Raw genomic sequence first — 18,161 nt, 5'->3', positions numbered from 1 at the left:
GACCATAGGTGGGCATCTGCAGAGGTATTAAGGACATGTGCATAACAATAACCTTGGCATTTATTGCTTTCTCTGAAAAGTATTTTATTCATCTAGGTATATATTATGCATTGAAAAAATGTTATCAGAGTTTGAAAAGACAATAGTTTAGATGTGCTTGATTTGTGGACTATAAATATGGTTAAGTGGAAAGGAGGCCGAAAAAACTAGTGTCTCATGAAATAGTAACTGCAAATTTAAAGGCTGAAGGACAAATTTAAGTATACGGTGTTGTTTTCTGCACTCCCTATGGTCACAAAGTGAGGTAGAGAGGACGAGAGGCACTGGGCTTGATAAAGGGGTCTCTGATTATTTTAAGAAACCAGGCCTTGTTCTGTTTTTTTTTTTTTCCATTTGTTCCTGAATTCAGTGGACACCAGATTAGCTCTGAAGAGAGCAGGCCTGAGAATTTCAATATTCAGCGGGAAAAACTCACAGAACTTTTGTTAAGAGTTTGTTCATGCCAGTCCCCTCCCAAGCACATCCTATTTATATGGCCAAAAAGACTGCAGAGATGAGCGAAACCTCTTTAGTGTGTAAAGTGACAGCCATTGCTCTAGTTTGTGTAATAACGAGTAAATAGGTATAAAATACTATTTAAGTACTGTATAAACATCAACTAAATAATTCTTGCAATAGATATGGAAGTAGTTAATTTTTATTGTAACGTGACTGGTAATTTGTATCCAAACTTACATCAGAAAACTCAGGCTTGGGCCCCCCGAAGTTTAGTAACATATTTATGGTCCCAAAATAAGCATCGTGGTTTTCAGAGATGACAGGTAGGCCTGCTTTCACTGAACTCAGCCAACATTGCAGCTATTTGTTAAATTATCTGTTGATTTTAAGCACACTATATGCCCTTGAAAATGTATTTGCAAGTTTGACAATTTTGTCTGGAGTAATTTGCTCAAATGCGTCTTAAGAGAAAACCCTGGTAAGACTCCAGATTTTAGCTCAGAATTGCTGGCCATCTGTCCTTCTCAGGCACAAGACCAGGCCATACGTGGTTTGTCACAGGGAAATCTTCTTTTAAACAATGCTACCAGCAACGAAGCATCTCCGGCTTGCAGAGCGAGGTGGGAATTTTTCTGGACTGTGCTGGATGCAGAGCGAGTTTCATTTAGTAACTCCGTGGGTGCGACTTTCCGGAGCACAGCAAGATAAGGCTTGAAATGTTCTGGCAACGTGCTCTCGGGGATATGTTTCTCAGGTGCACTTCGGTGAAGTCTCAGGGTAATGCACCGTGAGAGACTGCAGCCAACGCCAGGCCGCAGCCCCGCTTCGAGGCCTGCGGCCCGGGGTCTGCTCGGCCCGGGGTGTGCTCCACCCGGGCCTCCCCCCACCCCGCCTCAGCAGCCGAGCTACAACACCCGCCACGGCCTGCACGGCTTGTCGGTGGAAGGAGGCCGCGTTGGCGGCGGCGGGCCCGCTCCGGCGCCCGCCCCACTCCCCCCGCCCGGGTCCTCTGCGGCGGCCGCCGCCGCTCCCGCTCCTCCGCGCGTGCCCGCAGCGGCAGCAGGGCGCTGGGGCCCTGCCCGCCCGGCACACCCTGCCGCAGCGCCTGCCGCCCCCCCGGCGCTGCAGGCGCAGGGAGCGGAACAGGCCGGCGGCGGCGGCATCGCCCAGGCCGGGCCGGGCCGGGCCGGGCCGGGCCGGACCCCGCAGCACTGGGCCGCGTCGCGTCGAGCCTCACGCACTGCGGGCAGGGGGAGGGGTAATCGCTTCCCAGCCCAGACTGTGCATGTCCAAGTGACGCATTGCAGGTACAAATCCACCAATCAGCGCCCTCCTTCTGGAGTCTCTGCACTCCTCGGTATTTTTTCTAAAATCCTCTTCCTCCCAGAAAAAATAGTCCCCCAGACTACTCCTCCAGCACCGTCACCCCCCCCCCCCCGCACCGTTTCACAAGCGCACCCCCCCCTCTTCCCCGCACCTCGCCCCTTCCTGCGCCCGGGCTTGGGGGCTGAGGGGCAAAAAGGGCACGCTCGCGGGGGGGGGGGGGGGGGCTGCCGAGAAGAGCGGGAGGAGCCGGGACTTCTTTCGCAGCTCCGTTCCCCGACGGGGAAAGGGGAGGGGGGAGGGAGCAGCGCGGAGCGATCCGGGAGGGCTGTGAAGAGGTTTATGAGGCACTGCTGGCGACCAGGCAGGGCTCAGTGTGAGGCGAGCCGCAGAGGAGGGTAGTTGCTTGTGTGCTCCTTGCAGCCGTTAGCTTCCACCACACCCCACAACCAGGCCGAGCCACCATGGTGAGTCCCTGGGCATGGGGTAGTGACAGAGCTTTGCGGGTGCTGGTCCGGTGCCTAGTGTGTGGGGTGTGGGGGCGGGGGGGATGCCTGTGGCTGGGTGCGGGGAGGTAGGAGAGGGGCAGGTGGTTTGGCTGGTGTGGGGTGAGGTCGCCTGCAGAAGGGTAGGGGTGAAGGTGTCCTTTGCTGTGGCCAGTGGGCTCAGCCCGGCAGTGGGGGCGGGCTGGGGCGGAGGGTCCTGCTCGGAGGTGCTGTGTGCGTAGGAGGAAGTCGTGGTGGACGAATCCCGCCCGGGTCCTTTTCCCGCCCTGGGGCGTTGGTGCGAATTCAAAATTCAAACTGCCACTCGGTTCGAGCGCCATGACGCTTTGTTGGGGCGTGTGTCGGGGAGGGGGGGGGGAAGGGGGTGGGGAGCGGCAGATAACGGTTCCTCCTGGGAGGAGACCCGCGTTGGGGGGTGCCGGGAGGGGGGAAGTAGCCTACCATGATGGTACCAGCTCCACTTTTTTTATCGCTTCCTTACCCCACCCCGGCAAGTCGGCGTGTGCGGCTGAATGGGGCTGGGGAGCCAGCGGCGCAGCAACGGGTGCTGCGAGCGCTTAAGATGTCTGGCTCGCTAGCGAGGTGTGTTGCGCCTGGTAATAATGCAATGCGGAGCCCTGCAGCTTCTGAGCAGCATGATGATGAGGGGCATGCTGCCTCACTGCACCATCTCCCTCCTTGCTAGACCTCTTGTCAGCTCACGCTGGAGCCGCTCTCTTCTGCCGATTTCATGATAGCGCCTTGCTGTCGGTGGCTCTCTTGAACGAGGGATTTTTTTTTTTTTTTTTAGCAGTTTTGGCTTTCCGTTTTGGTCATTGCGGTGGATAGTCCTGCATTTTCTTGAGCAAACACAATTTATTTTTCCTACCAATACGTTTGTTTAGGATTTTAATCAACTGTCGAAATAGAACACACTGTGTGGAATTGGAGAATTGTTTCAAATTCGGTCTAAAGCATATGTGTTTGGGCTTTTTAATTAAAACAAGTGGATACTGAAGCACGTACAAAAAGGAACAATTCTGTTGCAAAAGCAGCACCAATGACCACTTAGTACTATCTCTGCATTAAGAGAAGATGCAGTATAGTGGAATTACCTTTTCATTCATTACATGCTTTTAAGGAATCAGATCATTATCCACTCACCATGTCTAATGTGAACGGTGGGTACTTAAGGGGTTTTTTGAAGTGCTTTCTCTGGGCAAAGAAATTAGGTGAACAGAAGCCTGAATTTGTTCTTGTGCTTGAATTGTGAACCTGTACAGCAAATCATCTCTAAAGGAAAACAGTGAATCTAGCCACAAAGGGCTTACTGTTTTTAGTCATCGTCCGTACAGAACCAAAAATGGAGTATCTTCAAGCAAGGTCTATATAAAAATGGGTGTGTCCAGGAGGCACAGTGACACTCTGAATGTGATTATAGTTCATCCTGACAGACCAGACTGTCTAAACCTGTGAATATATGTTGTCCAAAAGTGCACATGCTAGATAAAGCAGAATGCTTTGCTCCCAAAATAAGCTAACCTACTATAAGTGTAGTTTTAGCCCTTGTATGCTAGTCTGTGTAGTACTTATTCTTCAGTTAATCTTGCCAGAACAACACTGTCCATTCAGATCTAACACCTGTGAAGTATACCAAAATGCCAAGTTTTGGAGGGGAACAGTGTCATCTGTTCTGTGATTTTGCTGATAGCTCTCTATTGGGCAGCATTAGTCAGCTCTGTTGACGATCTTCCAAACTGATTACTGCATAGCAGCTACGACTGTAATGAAACACTACCTCTAGAGGCTGCTTGTGCCACTGAAAGTGCTGCACGCACACACACAAGAGCTCCCCTTCTTTCCTAGGAGGCTTAGATTCTTTGTCAGCCCCTCAACATAATCTGGGGCTGGGAGGATGCAAGCTCTTGCAGTGAAAATGAAAGTGCTGCAACATGGATCGGAGAATGCCGTGTCAAAGCTGTGATGGGTTCCGTGACTTTATCAAAGGAGGTTTTCAGGTGGATCTTGGCTGTAGTAAGGGGTATATCAAAACTTCAGTATAGGCATGTTACAGTTGCAATTTAAGTGCGTTTCTGAAGTTGGGTTGCATTACTGAAGGTGTGCATACTGTCACATGTATGGTGCCATGAGTATTTAGCTTAAATTCAGGACAAAGAACTCCAGAAGGCCCCTCTAGGAAGACCACAGTGTCCTGTGACACACATGCACGGATCCAGGCTGATAGCCCACCACCTGAGTGGCATGGGAGGGAGTGATCTGGCAGACTTGCTGGCTCCGCCTTTTACTGCTGTTGCGCAGCAGTCCCTGCAGAGCCTAGCACTGCGGAGTACAGATGGTGTTTGTTCAACCTTGCCCCACCTCCTAGCTTATCTTTCAACTGCCCTATACCTGTGGCTTCTAATAAGCTTCGTGCTCTTCTCACTGTACCTCTTACAGGTACTGACAAAGCTTATCCAAATTTATGGTTAGTGGCTATAGGATGTTTTAAGTTGCTGGAAGAGTTAGAGTTTGGGAACACTTAACAGCTTAAACACTGCTTAATGTCATGTCTTGATATAAAACTGTTTATATAAAACAGTATGTGACTCAACTTGGTAACCCATAAGTATTGACCTAAATAAACTAGGTTCTTGCTACTTAAATCTGATCTACAGCTTTCTGTGGATATAAATATCCTACAGAAATGTAGCACATTATCTTCATTTGAGCAATAAAAATGTAAATGGCATGCAAAGGTGTGAGTGAGTCTGTGTTAATGATACACTCCAGACAAGTGAAAATCTGTTAGGCTTCTGTTAAGTGACCATCAGAATGCTTCCATCTCAAAGCCTAATGTTGAATTGGTGATGTTCTCAGCAGTGTTACTGCCACCCTAGACTATCTCAATTTTTTTTAAAAACAAAGTTGAACCTGCATGGGAATACTTCCTATAGCTGCTGAAATTGGAACAAGTGGAGTCTATAGCTGTAAATACCCATTGGCTGCTCTTTTAAAAGCTCTTCATGGTGTGGTCTTTATTCTTAGAGTAGGTGAGCCACAGGCAGTCTGAGAAAGCACTGATTGTGGCCTTTATCTTGGGCTGTTGCTGTATTGTATGCATATGTTTTTTGGAAGCGATTTAGCTCTTGTATAGTTGCTTGAGCAGCTAGCTTCACTTTTGTTACAGGAAGAATAACCAGAAGCGGGAAACTTCTAAGTTTGCATGCAATATAGAAAAGTAATTCAAACTGAAATAAGTAAAAATTGACAGGTGATGTATATACCTTTTTCTAAGTATTTCATTGGTAGATGGCTAATGCATAGAGAGACCTTTGTGGGCACAGCTAATGACTGAAAATATTTCTGTCAATATTGCAATAATTATTAAAAGGTTGTTGCTGAATAGGAACAATAGGAACAAAACTTTAAAAAGGGCTGTTGTTGAACTTGGGCAGTGAGTGTATCTTTTCTGTATTTTAAAGTTGGGGGGGGTTGACTCTTTGGAGTACTATGGGGTAAAGAGCTCAAGGAGCTTCCTTGAAGGAAATGTATGGCCTTATTACTACAACTCCACTGAAGTTATCCAGAACTTGTTTGAAGAATCAGCTGACTTGAAAACCTAGGGAAAGTACTTCTGCAGTCCTCAAATGCCTTTGTGCTCTTTCAAGAGTGAAGTCCATTTTGGGTTTGGCCTCGGAAGAGTGAGGGGGGGGGGGGTTTATTGCTGTCAAATCCAGTTGATTCAAAACTGTTCAGTGATAGAGCAAAATGAGGTATAAGCTGGGGCTTACTCAACTGATAAAGAAATAATATGTCTTACACCACTGAAACTTTTCTCTAGTGGCCCTGTAAACTACATTATGCTACCTGAGTCTGTAGACAGCAGTCTGAAAAAAGTCTAGACAGCCACATGACAAATGCATTGAAATTACCAGTTTGGGCTGAAGCTGCTAGTACTGATTGTATGGACTCTGTTTTTTATGGCCAGGTCTTGGACATGAAGCTTCATGTTAATCAAAGGATTATTTAATTCTAGAGAAGAGTATATTTTTCTAATTATAGCATTGTAACTTAGCAAAAGAGACTAGTCTGGCTTAAATTTGGGATTTGGGAGTTACTGCTGCATTACTTAGACCTAAAGTGTTTAGTGTTAAAGCTGAGGCTAGTTTACCAAAATGTTACTACCAGTAGTCTGCTGTGTTAAGTTTTTAAAACCAGTCTAGAGGGACCTACCTGTGTGCCTTGAGTTTGCTAGTGTTGCTTGGGTAATGGATTGATACACATGGTAATCCATTATTTGGGTGTATCAGATATTGCAGGGTCAGGAAATGAGGACAGGCTGCCAGTTCTTACCTAGCAAGCAATCCTGATGACTTTTGAGCCGTGTTAGTTAGAACTATTTCAGAATGCTACAGAAGTCCTGAAGAGTAGCTATCATATTCAGAGGCCTCTACAAGTCTGTGTCTTATTTTGCCTTAAACTTTTGCTACAACTATAATATTCTCTTTTTATTGCAGGCTGATCAACTGACAGAAGAGCAGATTGCAGGTGAGGTTTTTACATGCTGTGTTGTGACTCCTACTTGACCTGGCACATCTCTTAATCCAGTGACAGTCTGTGTTACACAAGTTATTTAGCTTACTTGGACACTGAAGAATATTGTGGAATGTTTTAATTTGTCACCTAAGTTTTAAAGGCTTACCTACTATAAAAGCACCACGGATACAATGAATCTGAAGTTCTGTCCTCTAGAATAGTTAGACAATCCTCACAGCTTTACTAGCTAGTAGATTTGGGACTCTGTGGTGTTGTGGTTTTTTTTTTTTCCCCTTTCATGACTACAGAATTGTCCCAAGTGCAAACTGAAAGGCTGGGGGAGGTGGCTCTCTGGTGAAGACTTGGAATCTGGAGTGTTCTTCTAACAGAAGGCAAAACCAATTTACTTTGTGGTTTCCTGTCAGTGGAGGTGTTACAGAGTGGCTGTTCTTGATGACAGCAGAGACTGGCTTTGTGATAACAACTCTTGATATTCCATGTTTGGAACTGTATTGTGTACTTGGACACAAGTGTTCTGTGCACTTGGTCTGGTGCTTGCTCTGAAATGGTTAAATAAAAATGCATCTCTTGCATCTTAGTATTGGCCCCCTAACAATGGTTTCTATGCACTGACAACTGTCTACTGGCAGCTAAGACTTCTGGTTATCATGTCTCCTACTCGTGCAGGCTGCACAAACTAGTGTCCGTCACTGTTCCCTGAAGACTGATTTCAACTTCAATAATTGATGTGACTTAAAGCTGGTAATGCAGAATTCAGCCTTGCCATGGACATTAAAAAACTTAAGGGTTTTTGATTGACAAGTGTATAGTATTAATACTAGAAAGTCTCAGTGTGCATAACTGTCATGCAAAATGATTTTAGAGGGTGTTAGGATTCTGCTAATCTGATAGTACCAGGTCAAGCATACAAATAAGAGTGTCTGAGATGTATTGCTATTTAACTACAGTGTAGCTCTTGAGGACACTGCATTAAACAGAAGTGTCGTGATGAGCTAGTTTTGGTTTTACCATTATTGCCAAATCTGAAGTGTAAGAACATTTTTCTATAGCTTTTAGACTTCAGAAGCTTGCTTTAACTCATAGGAGACTAATTATGGTTTTGTGGAAAGTCCTTAGTCTATTTACTTGTTGCCATGGTACTGTCTTAATGAGTAAGCACAAGCCAAATCTAGTTCAACTGGAGATTTTTTTCAGGAAGTGGCCTACATATCTTAAGGGTTTTGTGATCAGTTTAGTTGGAGCAGGCTTTACCAATTGTCACTGCTGTCTTTTCAATAATGGTTCATTGTTCCAGTTCTTAACTGTAGAAGCTTTATTTGTTGATGTAGCTGATTATGGAATATAAACGGGAACCTTACTAATGCTATCTCAGGATTAGTGCAAATGTTAGCTATTCAGTAATGATGGTATAGTTCTCGGAGCCAAAAGTGAGTGTTAATAAGCTTGTCATACTGGAATAGGGGGTTTTCATCTGTATGGAAAGAATAAAAGTATAACTTAGTGTTAGTGTCCAGTGTAAAATGGCCTGCCGCTTTCAGTTCAGCTGTGGTATTTCATGAAGGAAATGTGTTTGCAAGTAAACTGTAAACCTCTGATGTGAAGACATAAGCCCACTGCTGGTCTGTTAGGGAACCATCCCTAGTACTGCTTAGGAGGGGTTGCAGCTGACTAAGCAGGCTGCTTAGTTTTCCTGTTGAAGGCTGTAGTCTTGCATGGGAAAACTGTCAACACATACAGTTTGCATGTTTTACTGAGACTGTGGTTTTAAAGGCTTGAGCCTGGTACCGTTCCATTTCAGCTTATATGAAGATACCTAGCTTTTGATTTGAAGGCGGGCTTAAGAAAATTGTACTACAAGGTAGAGACAATATTCCCTTTCTTAAATAGAAGGCCAAAGTAGTTAAAGCAGCCACTTCTCCTGGGCTTGAAATAAATCTTCCACCTCTGCTGTCAAGCACCAGAATACAGTTGTTAAAGATTCCGGATGTTCTTATTTTCTATGGAGGTCATTGGTCATATAGGACTGAAGCTTCTTGTTATTATAGGTAGGGGTGAAAGACTTCCCAGGTTTTGTTCATATGAAAGACTTGATTTTGAAAGCTGCATAGGTACAGAATGTGAGTGCTAGTTGCAGCTTCGTTCAGTCAGAATTGAAGTTGCCAAGTCAAATGGGTATCTCTTTGGTTAAGTGTTGTATTAAAAAAGGTACGTAGGTCAGGACCATTTGATGTGGGTGGTCAGGGAAAATTCTAAAGATGCTTTTGTCCCAAAGCACCTGGTCTTGTGAGCTATACTTCCTACCATTAGACCTCAAAAGAGGTGTAAATGAGCTCTCTGAACAAGTAGGGCTATGTATGGTGTTTGTTATGCCTTCTTCCTGTAGTGTGCTGTGGTTCTCTGTTGGGGATCTGACCAAAAGAGTTATTTAGAATTTATTTTGTAGTAGAAGTAGTCATGTTTAAGTGTTGAGCTCCTGGTAGCTGAAGAGAACAATTGACATTCTCCTATAAAAGTTCCAGACATAGCTGGCTGAACAGTGTGAGAGTGGGAATGGTGGTTCTGGTTCATTGAACATATTAGGTCACTGAAGACTGCCACTTCATCTGGAAAGGTGATGTGGTGCTGAGATGCCTCAAAAGCTATTGTTAGATGGAACATTTTGAGCTAGGGTGTCAGAGTTCATGTTCTGTTGGACTAGCCTTTGTTTCATAGTGCCTGGAAGTAGTCTTTTCTCTTGATGGAGTGTACTTTTCAGAGGGAAGGAAAGGCTGAAACATCACAGGCTGGCCTGAAGATGAGTGGTTCGGCCAGCACTCCTCAGGTTTCTGACAGTTTAGCCTTATCTAGGATACAAGAGAATTTTCATTTTAAGTTTGTTATGGAGGAGTGTTGAACAGAGGGAGGATTTGTTTTACATGCTACATGGAGTCATAAGGTGCTTTAAGTGTGGGAGGTGTGTTTTATAATCTTGCATTACAGGAAGCCACAACTGAGTTGCTCACTAAACTAGCTGCCCTTCACTGGCCATTGGTGCAAGTCCTCCAAAACTCTGCTAGGTTGTTCTTGTTCTAGTCTAAACTGTATCTGCATGGGTTGTTGTTCCTTTGTTCTAATTACTGGAGGTGGTTCCTAGAAGTGGTTAAAGAGGTATTTTAATGTATTCCTAACTTGATTCAGCATTTCAAACAGGAATATGCTGCTGATCTTTGACTTGCTTTACTTTCTTTATGGTTGTGATTTATAGCTGGTTGTTTCTTAGCCTACAGCATCTTTGAGTAAAAGAAAGGTAGAGAGTTGTCCTTTGAGTGGTTCATGTCAAGTGTTCAGAATATACCACTAAATGGCCAGTGTTGTAGAAAGCAAGTCTTTGAATTTTGTGTAAAAATTAAATATTACTCTTTCTAAGCAGGGTCACTGCAGTACTGTGAAGTCTGCTTCATGTTTGGGTTTGTGACAGTTGACCTTCAAGCTAAGGATGAAGTGGTTAACAGCTAAACATTTTGATTAACAGTTGAGTATCTCACTTGAAGACTCAGTGTTCCCCTTTTGAGGTCCTTCCATGATAGACTATGAACTTCTCTACTAGGCTTGACCCAGAAGCCTCTTCTGGCCTATCTGCTTTTTCATTATACAATACTGGCTTGAAACTGTTTTGTCTGGTCCTGTGGTAGCCTTGCTCTGATTCTCATGTGCTAAACAGTGGGAGTTGGCTTTTGGGACACTTCAAACTCTTAGATGTAGGTAGAAGAGTGGTTTTTTTCCTGGATGGGACTCAGCTGTGGCTCTGGTATTATAACTGCATTCATGAACTATAAAAAGCCTATTTTTGTAGTTGCATTTTTAATGCTTTCCAGATTGTACTCACCTTGAGTGTTTCAGAGTATGAAATGGATCAAGTAAGACTTTATACAGTTCATGTGAAAACAACTTTTACTTTGACTAATTCTGGCCTGGGAAACCCACCATCTGGAAAGCTGGCTGCTTGGAAATGTTGAAAAATTAATTCTTGGAAGTATTTCTGATGCAGGAGTACCCTTGAGCTAATGAGTTCTCCAAAGTCATAATCTTGGGTGCCTTGAAAGCTGTAAAAGGATCTGAACCATGCAAGGGAATAGATAAGTTTTCCATGTTTAACTGTAATTTGTGTATGAGCTACTATAGTCCAGTGAGCTAGTTTAAGGTCTGTGGCCAAAGACAAACAGATGGCATGGATTAAAACCAGCTCCATTTTTGGGCTGGACAATTAAACATGTTATGCTTGTATTAATATTGCTGGCTACAATACAGCCATTGTAGGGGGTTAAGAGGTAGCATTGAAACACAGTTAGGCAGTCTTACAACTGTTTTTTACTAGTTCTATGAAGCCTGTTTCAGGATACAGTAGGGCTGAAGCAATTTTCTAAGCAGCTTTTCAGAAATTAAGATTCCAGTGACTTTCCTCCTTGAACAGCTCACTGGAGTTGTGTATATACATAGACTGAAGAACTACAGAAGTCCAATGGGAGAGAGTGCTGGGAGAAGTTCCTTTCTAGCTAGGTATGGCCAAATGTTAAGACCAATGGTGCTAGGTACTGCAGCTTTATATAGCATATACTGTTCAGACTTACATGTCCAGTGGAAGTGAGTTATAATGAGAAACTATTTCATAGAATCATGGAATGGTTTGAGTTGGAAGGGACCTCAGCAGGGACACCTTCCACTAGACCAGGTTGCTCAAAAGCCCCATCCAACTTGGCCTTGCACACTTACAGGGATGGGGCATCTACAACTTCTCTGGGCAACCCGTTCCAGTGCCTTACCACCCTCACAGTGAAGAACTTCCTTGCATCTAATCTAAATCCACCCTCTTTCAGTTTAAAACCATTACTCCTTGTCCTATTTTTAGTTTGGTCTGATTATACCTTTTACCATTGACTTGTCTCCTCTCTTAGTAACAGAAGTGCTATTAAGCTGTAGCATGTGTATTTTAAGTACCATTTTTTGGCTTTCTCAAAGTAATTTCATATTATTTTTTCATGAGATAAACAGTTCCTACCAAGGATGTGGATCATTCTAGTTGCAGACAGCTATTCCTTTCAGCTCTGTATTAGGGATCTTTGTTCAAGATGGATAGTAACAAACATCTGAGTACTTCTATAATGGAAGACCTTCTATCATGTTTAGGTCAAAATGTGGTTGATTGGTAGACTGGTGGGTTGTTTTCCAGATGCTGGTGCTTCCATATTGGCATTACAATTATAGCAGTCTGAGCAGTATACAGAAATTGTCTTAAGAGAATGAAATCAAGTTTTGTAATTTACAACAATAAGCAGCAATGGATTCTTATATGATTAAGTAAACTTAATATTTCAAAGCTAAAGGAATTAACTTGGTTTTTGTTGTTGTACAGAATTCAAAGAAGCTTTTTCACTATTTGACAAGGATGGTGATGGTACTATAACTACAAAGGAGTTGGGGACAGTGATGAGATCGCTTGGTCAAAACCCCACAGAAGCAGAGCTACAGGATATGATCAATGAAGTAGATGCTGATGGTAGGATTTTACTTATAAGTAATTTAATAAAGTGCCTAAAATGTGTTTTTCTAACAAAGTAACTATTTTGCAGGCAATGGCACAATTGACTTTCCAGAGTTTCTGACAATGATGGCAAGAAAAATGAAAGATACAGATAGTGAAGAAGAAATCAGAGAAGCGTTCCGTGTGTTTGACAAGGTACTAAAATCTTTCCCTTAAATATGTGTTCTGAAAACTCAGTCTGACTTCTAATTAGCTTCCTCACTGAATTGAGGTGTATCTGCAGTCCTGTCATCTAGAACCTCTAGGTTAACTAGTCTCTGTAAAATTCAGTCTACTGTGGTACTATACCCGAAAGTCAGCTGAGTCATCATGATGGTAGTGGGTGATACTACTAAGCTACCACTTACTATGATACTAAAATACTTGTACAAGGCTGGCAGGGAGATTGCTTAAATATTTAAAATGGTAATCTTTAAACCTTTCACTTATTTAGCAATTTACTTAGTAAAGACTGAGTCTAAAGTTAATCAGCTTCTTAAGCAACATGCACTTTTAAACAGGAAACATATGATAAGTACATTGGGGTGTGGGGAGGAAAAAGCTGGTCCAGAGTTTGTATACACTAGTACTTTGATACCCAGTGTCCTGGCTAGGATGGAATATGTTAAGAGTGGTCTCTGAAGGCCTTGTGGCATTGTGCTGGACTCCCATGAAACAGGTGAATGAGAAGTAGTTTCTGTTCAGGAAAGACACTTGACCCAGGCAGTCATGTGATTGAATAAGCATCTGTCACCTAAAAAGGTTGCAAAAGGTGCTCATTGCTTTGTCAGTGATTAAAAAAAGTTCTTGGGATAGGACAGCCAAGGTAGATGGTATTGGATAAGTTGGTTTTAAAATGTGTTTTTAAGACTAAGATCCTGGACAATACTGAAGATATGCTTACAGCTCTCATTTGCCTTGTGCAAATGCTAGTGGTTATAGCTATGATAACTTCTTAATGTTCAACTTGCTCTGCAATATTCTTGAGTTACGGTTACGTCACTAGGCCTTAGGCAAGTCTATTCCAGCCTTCCTTTTTTCCCTTCCCAGGATGGTAATGGTTACATTAGTGCTGCAGAACTCCGTCATGTGATGACAAATCTTGGGGAGAAGCTAACAGATGAAGAAGTTGATGAAATGATTAGGGAAGCAGACATTGATGGTGATGGTCAAGTAAACTATGAAGGTAAGGAGTTGTTAACCAATTGTTTTTGTGTAGCACTCTTCATTCTGGTGACTGTGTAGATGCTGATAGCCACACCAAGTTTAAACAGGGCAATGTTCAGATGAGATCTTCTCAACAGTTAGTGTTCCTTTAAGCTAATGTCTTTTAGTATCTACATAGTGTATGTCTAAATAGGTTTAAGTGGGTTATTGCTACCTTTGTGCCAAAGGCAAAAAATTACTGTTAACTCTGCAGTATAAGAAATAAATTTCTAAATCTAATGATGTCTAATGACCATTAGAATGAGGAAGCTAGCAGAGATGTTCACATATTGTTCATACTGTTCTGTTCACTAATGAATGTTGATCTGACTGTAGCAAGTCACTCATTCTTCATTAATGCTTTTAAAATTACTAATTAAAGGGGAAAAGCCTCTAAAATATGCAGAAATCTCAAGACCTTTAGAAGACCTCTTAAATAATGTCCTATAAATCAGCTGCAGCAATACCTTATTTCTATTTCCTCCTTTCTTTCTGCCAATGAAACTTAAATGAAGTCATGCAAGCAGGAGGAGTTGTGTTAGACAATTGCTTGCAGCTCAGAATCACTAAGCTTGTTTTCATTTTAACTTTCTGAACATTTTATAGAAAAGAGCTAGGGTATTTTTAGATAATACCCTCACTGTTTCTGAGGTGTAGGTGTGGCTTCCCTTGAAGGCCTTTTTGGTTGTGGCTGTGGGATGAGCACTCATCTGCAAGTGAAAAGGTGTTTTTTATGAACAAGGCTGCTGCTCCATAACTGTACTTACAAATAGACTGTTTAGAGGCTGGCACTTGAGAGCGTAGGCACCTCTCACTTCCAGTTGCTCTTTGGAGACTTAAGCAAGCAGTTAACTCCTCTTAGGTTCCTGGTTTCTTTTTGTTGTATCTGAAACTATGGTTCAGCAAGATAAGTGAAGTATCCTGTTTTGTGGGATCTAAATTCCAATGTGCTGTGAATAAGCAATGATTCAGTTGCTTAAAGCTGGTCAGGCAAAATAGTAAGACTTGAGCTATTCTGCTTTGAAAAAGATTCAGGCCAACACAATGTCTTGCACACCTACTTAACTGATCATCACCTCAGCACAATTTCTACTGATCTCTTAGTCATTCTTGGGTATCTTGTCCCTATCTGTAAGTCAGTGGGCATGATGACCCTGTAATGTTTTATTTTGGAAGTAAGGCTGTTCCCCAATTCATGGAGGGACCAACTTTTTTGATAAAAGTAGAGGCCTTTTGCCATTAAAAATAAGAGGTTTTTAGGTGTGATTAGAGAAGGGGACTGTCTTGAAGATGCTTTTTTTGAATGTAACTGAAAACAGTTTTGAAACAGTGTTCAGCACTAGTAAGGCAGGTCACTTCTCAGATCTTGCAATTCACATTTTTCTCTGAATAACTCTTGTACAACTCTTTCCTTTTACAGAGTTTGTACAAATGATGACAGCGAAGTGAAGACGTTGTACAGAATGTGTTAAATTTCTTGTACAAAATTGTTTATTTGCCTTTTCTCTGTTTGTAACTTATCTGTAAAAGGTTTTTCCCTTACTGTCAAAAGAATATGCATGTATAGTAATTAGAAGGCCATTCCTCCATGTTTTTCTCCTTTATCTTACTGTCATTGTTCTGATTTTTGGAAAATTGATCTAAGTAACAAATGTTGCATGTGGCTTACTCTGGATATTTAAGCCCTTCTGCACATCTAAAGTTAGATGGAGTTGCTTAACTGAGGGAACATCTGGGTTGTCTGTTTTTAAAAAAAAAAAAGTAGCTTTCTTTAGGAGACTTGGGTATGACTAGTGTAATGAGTTACAAAAAGTATGCTAGGGTTTACCACGCATTAGCAATTCCTTAAAGTGACATGCTGGCTCTAGTTCTCCAGTACATAAAGGAGTTTATTCTGCTTTCTGTGATGGAGGAGGAGAAGGACTTTTGCAGCTAACTGCAGGATAAAACCATGTGAATGGTATATATACATGTGGCTAATGCACTGTAAAAATCATTCTCCTAGCTTACTTCACAGTAACTTGTTTGTGGCCATACCTGTAACATGTTGTTGAAATGTGGAGTCTTAACATTGTGGACGATTGACAGTCAACAATATGAAACTTAAGTTGCACTAATGCAAAACGGGTGATTTATCCAGGTACTCGTACACAAGTTTTTTTGTACTGCTGGTCCTGTACCAGAAAACATTTTCTCCTCTTGTTACTATGCTTTTTAAACTTTGTTTAGCCACTTATTTTCAAAAAAATCTGCTTATGGCACGATTTGCCTCAAATCCATTCCAAGTTGTATATTTGTTTTCCAATAAAAAATTACAATTTACCCATACTGTTTCAATGTATCCTTGAATTATTTACAGGAATTGTTCAATACAGTTGCTGCTCTATGTGTTTCAGTATGTAGCAGTTTGGTTTGCTTATGCAATGGATTGGCTGTCTTAAAATAGCTTGGAAGGTGAAAACTTAGTCCTTAAACTCTGGCCCTTAATAGTATTGTTGACTTGAAGAAGCTTTCTTACTAGTAGTTTAAAATGTATTTTACAGTCTTGTGTGGAGCTTGGTGCTTCAATAAACTTACCATAGTGACTGCCTATGCCCACTATCTGTAGACGTTGTGAACTGGATGTTGACCTAGTTCAATAGTTGACCTAAAATTAAAATTCCTTGTTCGGACAACTAAACCTGTTTGCTTTCTTTTAATTATTTTGGAGTTTATTCCCTATCAGCTGCTACATCGGGGTAACTTAGTCTCACACTTGGACTTTTCTGAAGTTGCCATGTCTGAGTTGCTATTCAGGATGCAGTCAGCTCAAAGTACAGAAGGAAAACATTCTCTTACTGATCTGCTGATGAGCATGATTGTGCTTCTAGCACTAGTTTTCATCAAAGTTTTAAATTATTTTTTTTTTTAAAGCAGAAAACAAACCTGGTTTTGACCAAGGACAAATCTAAGACCTCAAAGGGATGCCAGAGGCTGTTCATGCCCCTTGCCTTGGTACTCTCCTGGCAAGAACTGACTGATCTTACATGTGTTGTATGGTTATCTTGTTTGGGGATTCTGGTTGCCTTTAAACAAAGCATTGGCCCCTGCATCTGGCTACCCTCACTGGTTCAGGCAGAGCAGTTACCTAATGTTGTAAAACTGTTTTAATCATCTTTGAGGTATTTATAATTACAGTGAAAATGTAAAATTAGGACAGCTGATCAACCTGATCCCAGGAACACTTGATCAAATGTTTATGGTCACTGATCCTAAAGCCCTGTTCCCTAAGGACTATAAGCAGTTCTGTTGGTTTTCCAAAGGAGGCTTGTTAAAAGTGTTTAAATTGCCAGCGTCAGAATTCCTTAGAACTGTTGCTTGTGCACTGGCGATCTGATTCAGGAAGCTTATGCAGTCTAAATATTGTAGCAGTTAGGGTTTGCCTTCTACAAAGAGTGACTGAACAAACACTATCCAGTCTTCATCCTGTGGCCTAGGAGACTGGGGACAAGACATAGGTGCTTAAACTGGCACAGGATGAGGAGAATTTGACAGAACTGTCAGAACAACCACTTGAGATTCTGAAGTGCAAGAGTATTGGAAGTGTCACTTCTAGAGGTAAGTAATGCAAACAAGGATCTGAGGAGAATTTGTATTTGCTGATCTGGTGTCTTGACTTTCAGTAGGCTGGGAATCACACTTTGACCCACAGTCTTCTGCTACAACTCAGCATGCATTTGGAAGCATCTGACTAAGGTAAAAAGGAGAGGTTCCTCTTCATTATGAAAGACTGCCTTGGCCAAGATAAGTGCCTTTTCATAAAATGAATAGGTGAAGAATGCCACCTTTATTTACTGTCATCTTGGCTGCTCCCTGTTCAGAGTGTTTAGTCACAGGAATCAAAGCTGCTGTTTTTGTTTAGTGTAAGTGTCTGTTTTGCTGTTATTTAAGTGAAATGCCTCATTTCCAGATCAATATTGAAGTCTTGTAGCCCTGTTTACATCATACTTTAACTGCAGAATGGGGGTAATACTTTTCAGTACTTCTGCTAATGGAAGAATGTCTTCTGAGGTACAGTCAGTAAAGAAGTGTGGTGGAAGCTAATGGAATTGATCTCTAGAACTTGAACCTCTTGGCTGAGGTGCATTTGCAGGTGCTTTTCCTATTGTGAAACAGGTAGTGCTTAGATCACTCTAGGCAGATCTCTGCATATGTGTGTATGTAGGAATACTCTGAAATTTCAAGTTCAGCTTCTGGTAGCTTGCTAAGATAAAATCCTTCATCTTGTCTGTTAAATATGGTTAAATGTTCTATACTGTAATAGCAAGAACAAAAACTTCTGTGGTACAACACTGCAGTAAAACACCTGGTGGTGCTATTTTATTCTAAACTGGGGGCTGAGGTGAGAGATCTTATGCCTAAAGACTCATGTTCCCCTTAAAGTATAGGCTTAGGAGGAGACCCTATCAATGTGTTTAAAAACCTGATGGGAAGGAATGAAGATGGAGCCAGAAGCATCTCAGTAGTGCCCACTGGCAGGACAAGAAGCAATGGGC

General features: G+C 42.2%; 1 protein-coding gene across 1 annotated transcript; it reads left to right on the top strand.

The window, feature by feature from the left end:
• Window positions 1-2,045: 2,045 nt before the first annotated feature.
• On the top strand, window positions 2,046-16,306 carry CALM2 (calmodulin 2). The gene is made up of 6 exons (XM_030036163.1): window positions 2,046-2,288; window positions 6,824-6,854; window positions 12,253-12,396; window positions 12,470-12,576; window positions 13,471-13,606; window positions 15,047-16,306. The coding sequence occupies exons 1-6, from the start codon at window positions 2,286-2,288 to the stop codon at window positions 15,073-15,075; spliced, it is 450 nt and encodes a 149-aa protein (XP_029892023.1). The 5' UTR covers window positions 2,046-2,285; the 3' UTR covers window positions 15,076-16,306.
• The last annotated feature ends 1,855 nt before the right edge of the window (window positions 16,307-18,161 follow it).

This window comes from Aquila chrysaetos, chromosome 13 (assembly GCF_900496995.4).
Source record: "Aquila chrysaetos chrysaetos chromosome 13, bAquChr1.4, whole genome shotgun sequence".
NCBI lineage: Eukaryota > Metazoa > Chordata > Aves > Accipitriformes > Accipitridae > Aquila > Aquila chrysaetos.
The sequence above is the reverse complement of the archived record's forward strand: the minus strand, read 5'-3'. Positions and strand labels throughout refer to the sequence as shown.

Excerpts from the sequence above, each read along its gene's own strand:
- CALM2 (XM_030036163.1), top strand. Across the intron at positions 6,855-12,252 it reads GACAGAAGAGCAGATTGCAG|AATTCAAAGAAGCTTTTTCA; the intron begins GTGAGGTTTTTA and ends GTTGTTGTACAG. Across the intron at positions 12,397-12,469 it reads CAATGAAGTAGATGCTGATG|GCAATGGCACAATTGACTTT; the intron begins GTAGGATTTTAC and ends ACTATTTTGCAG.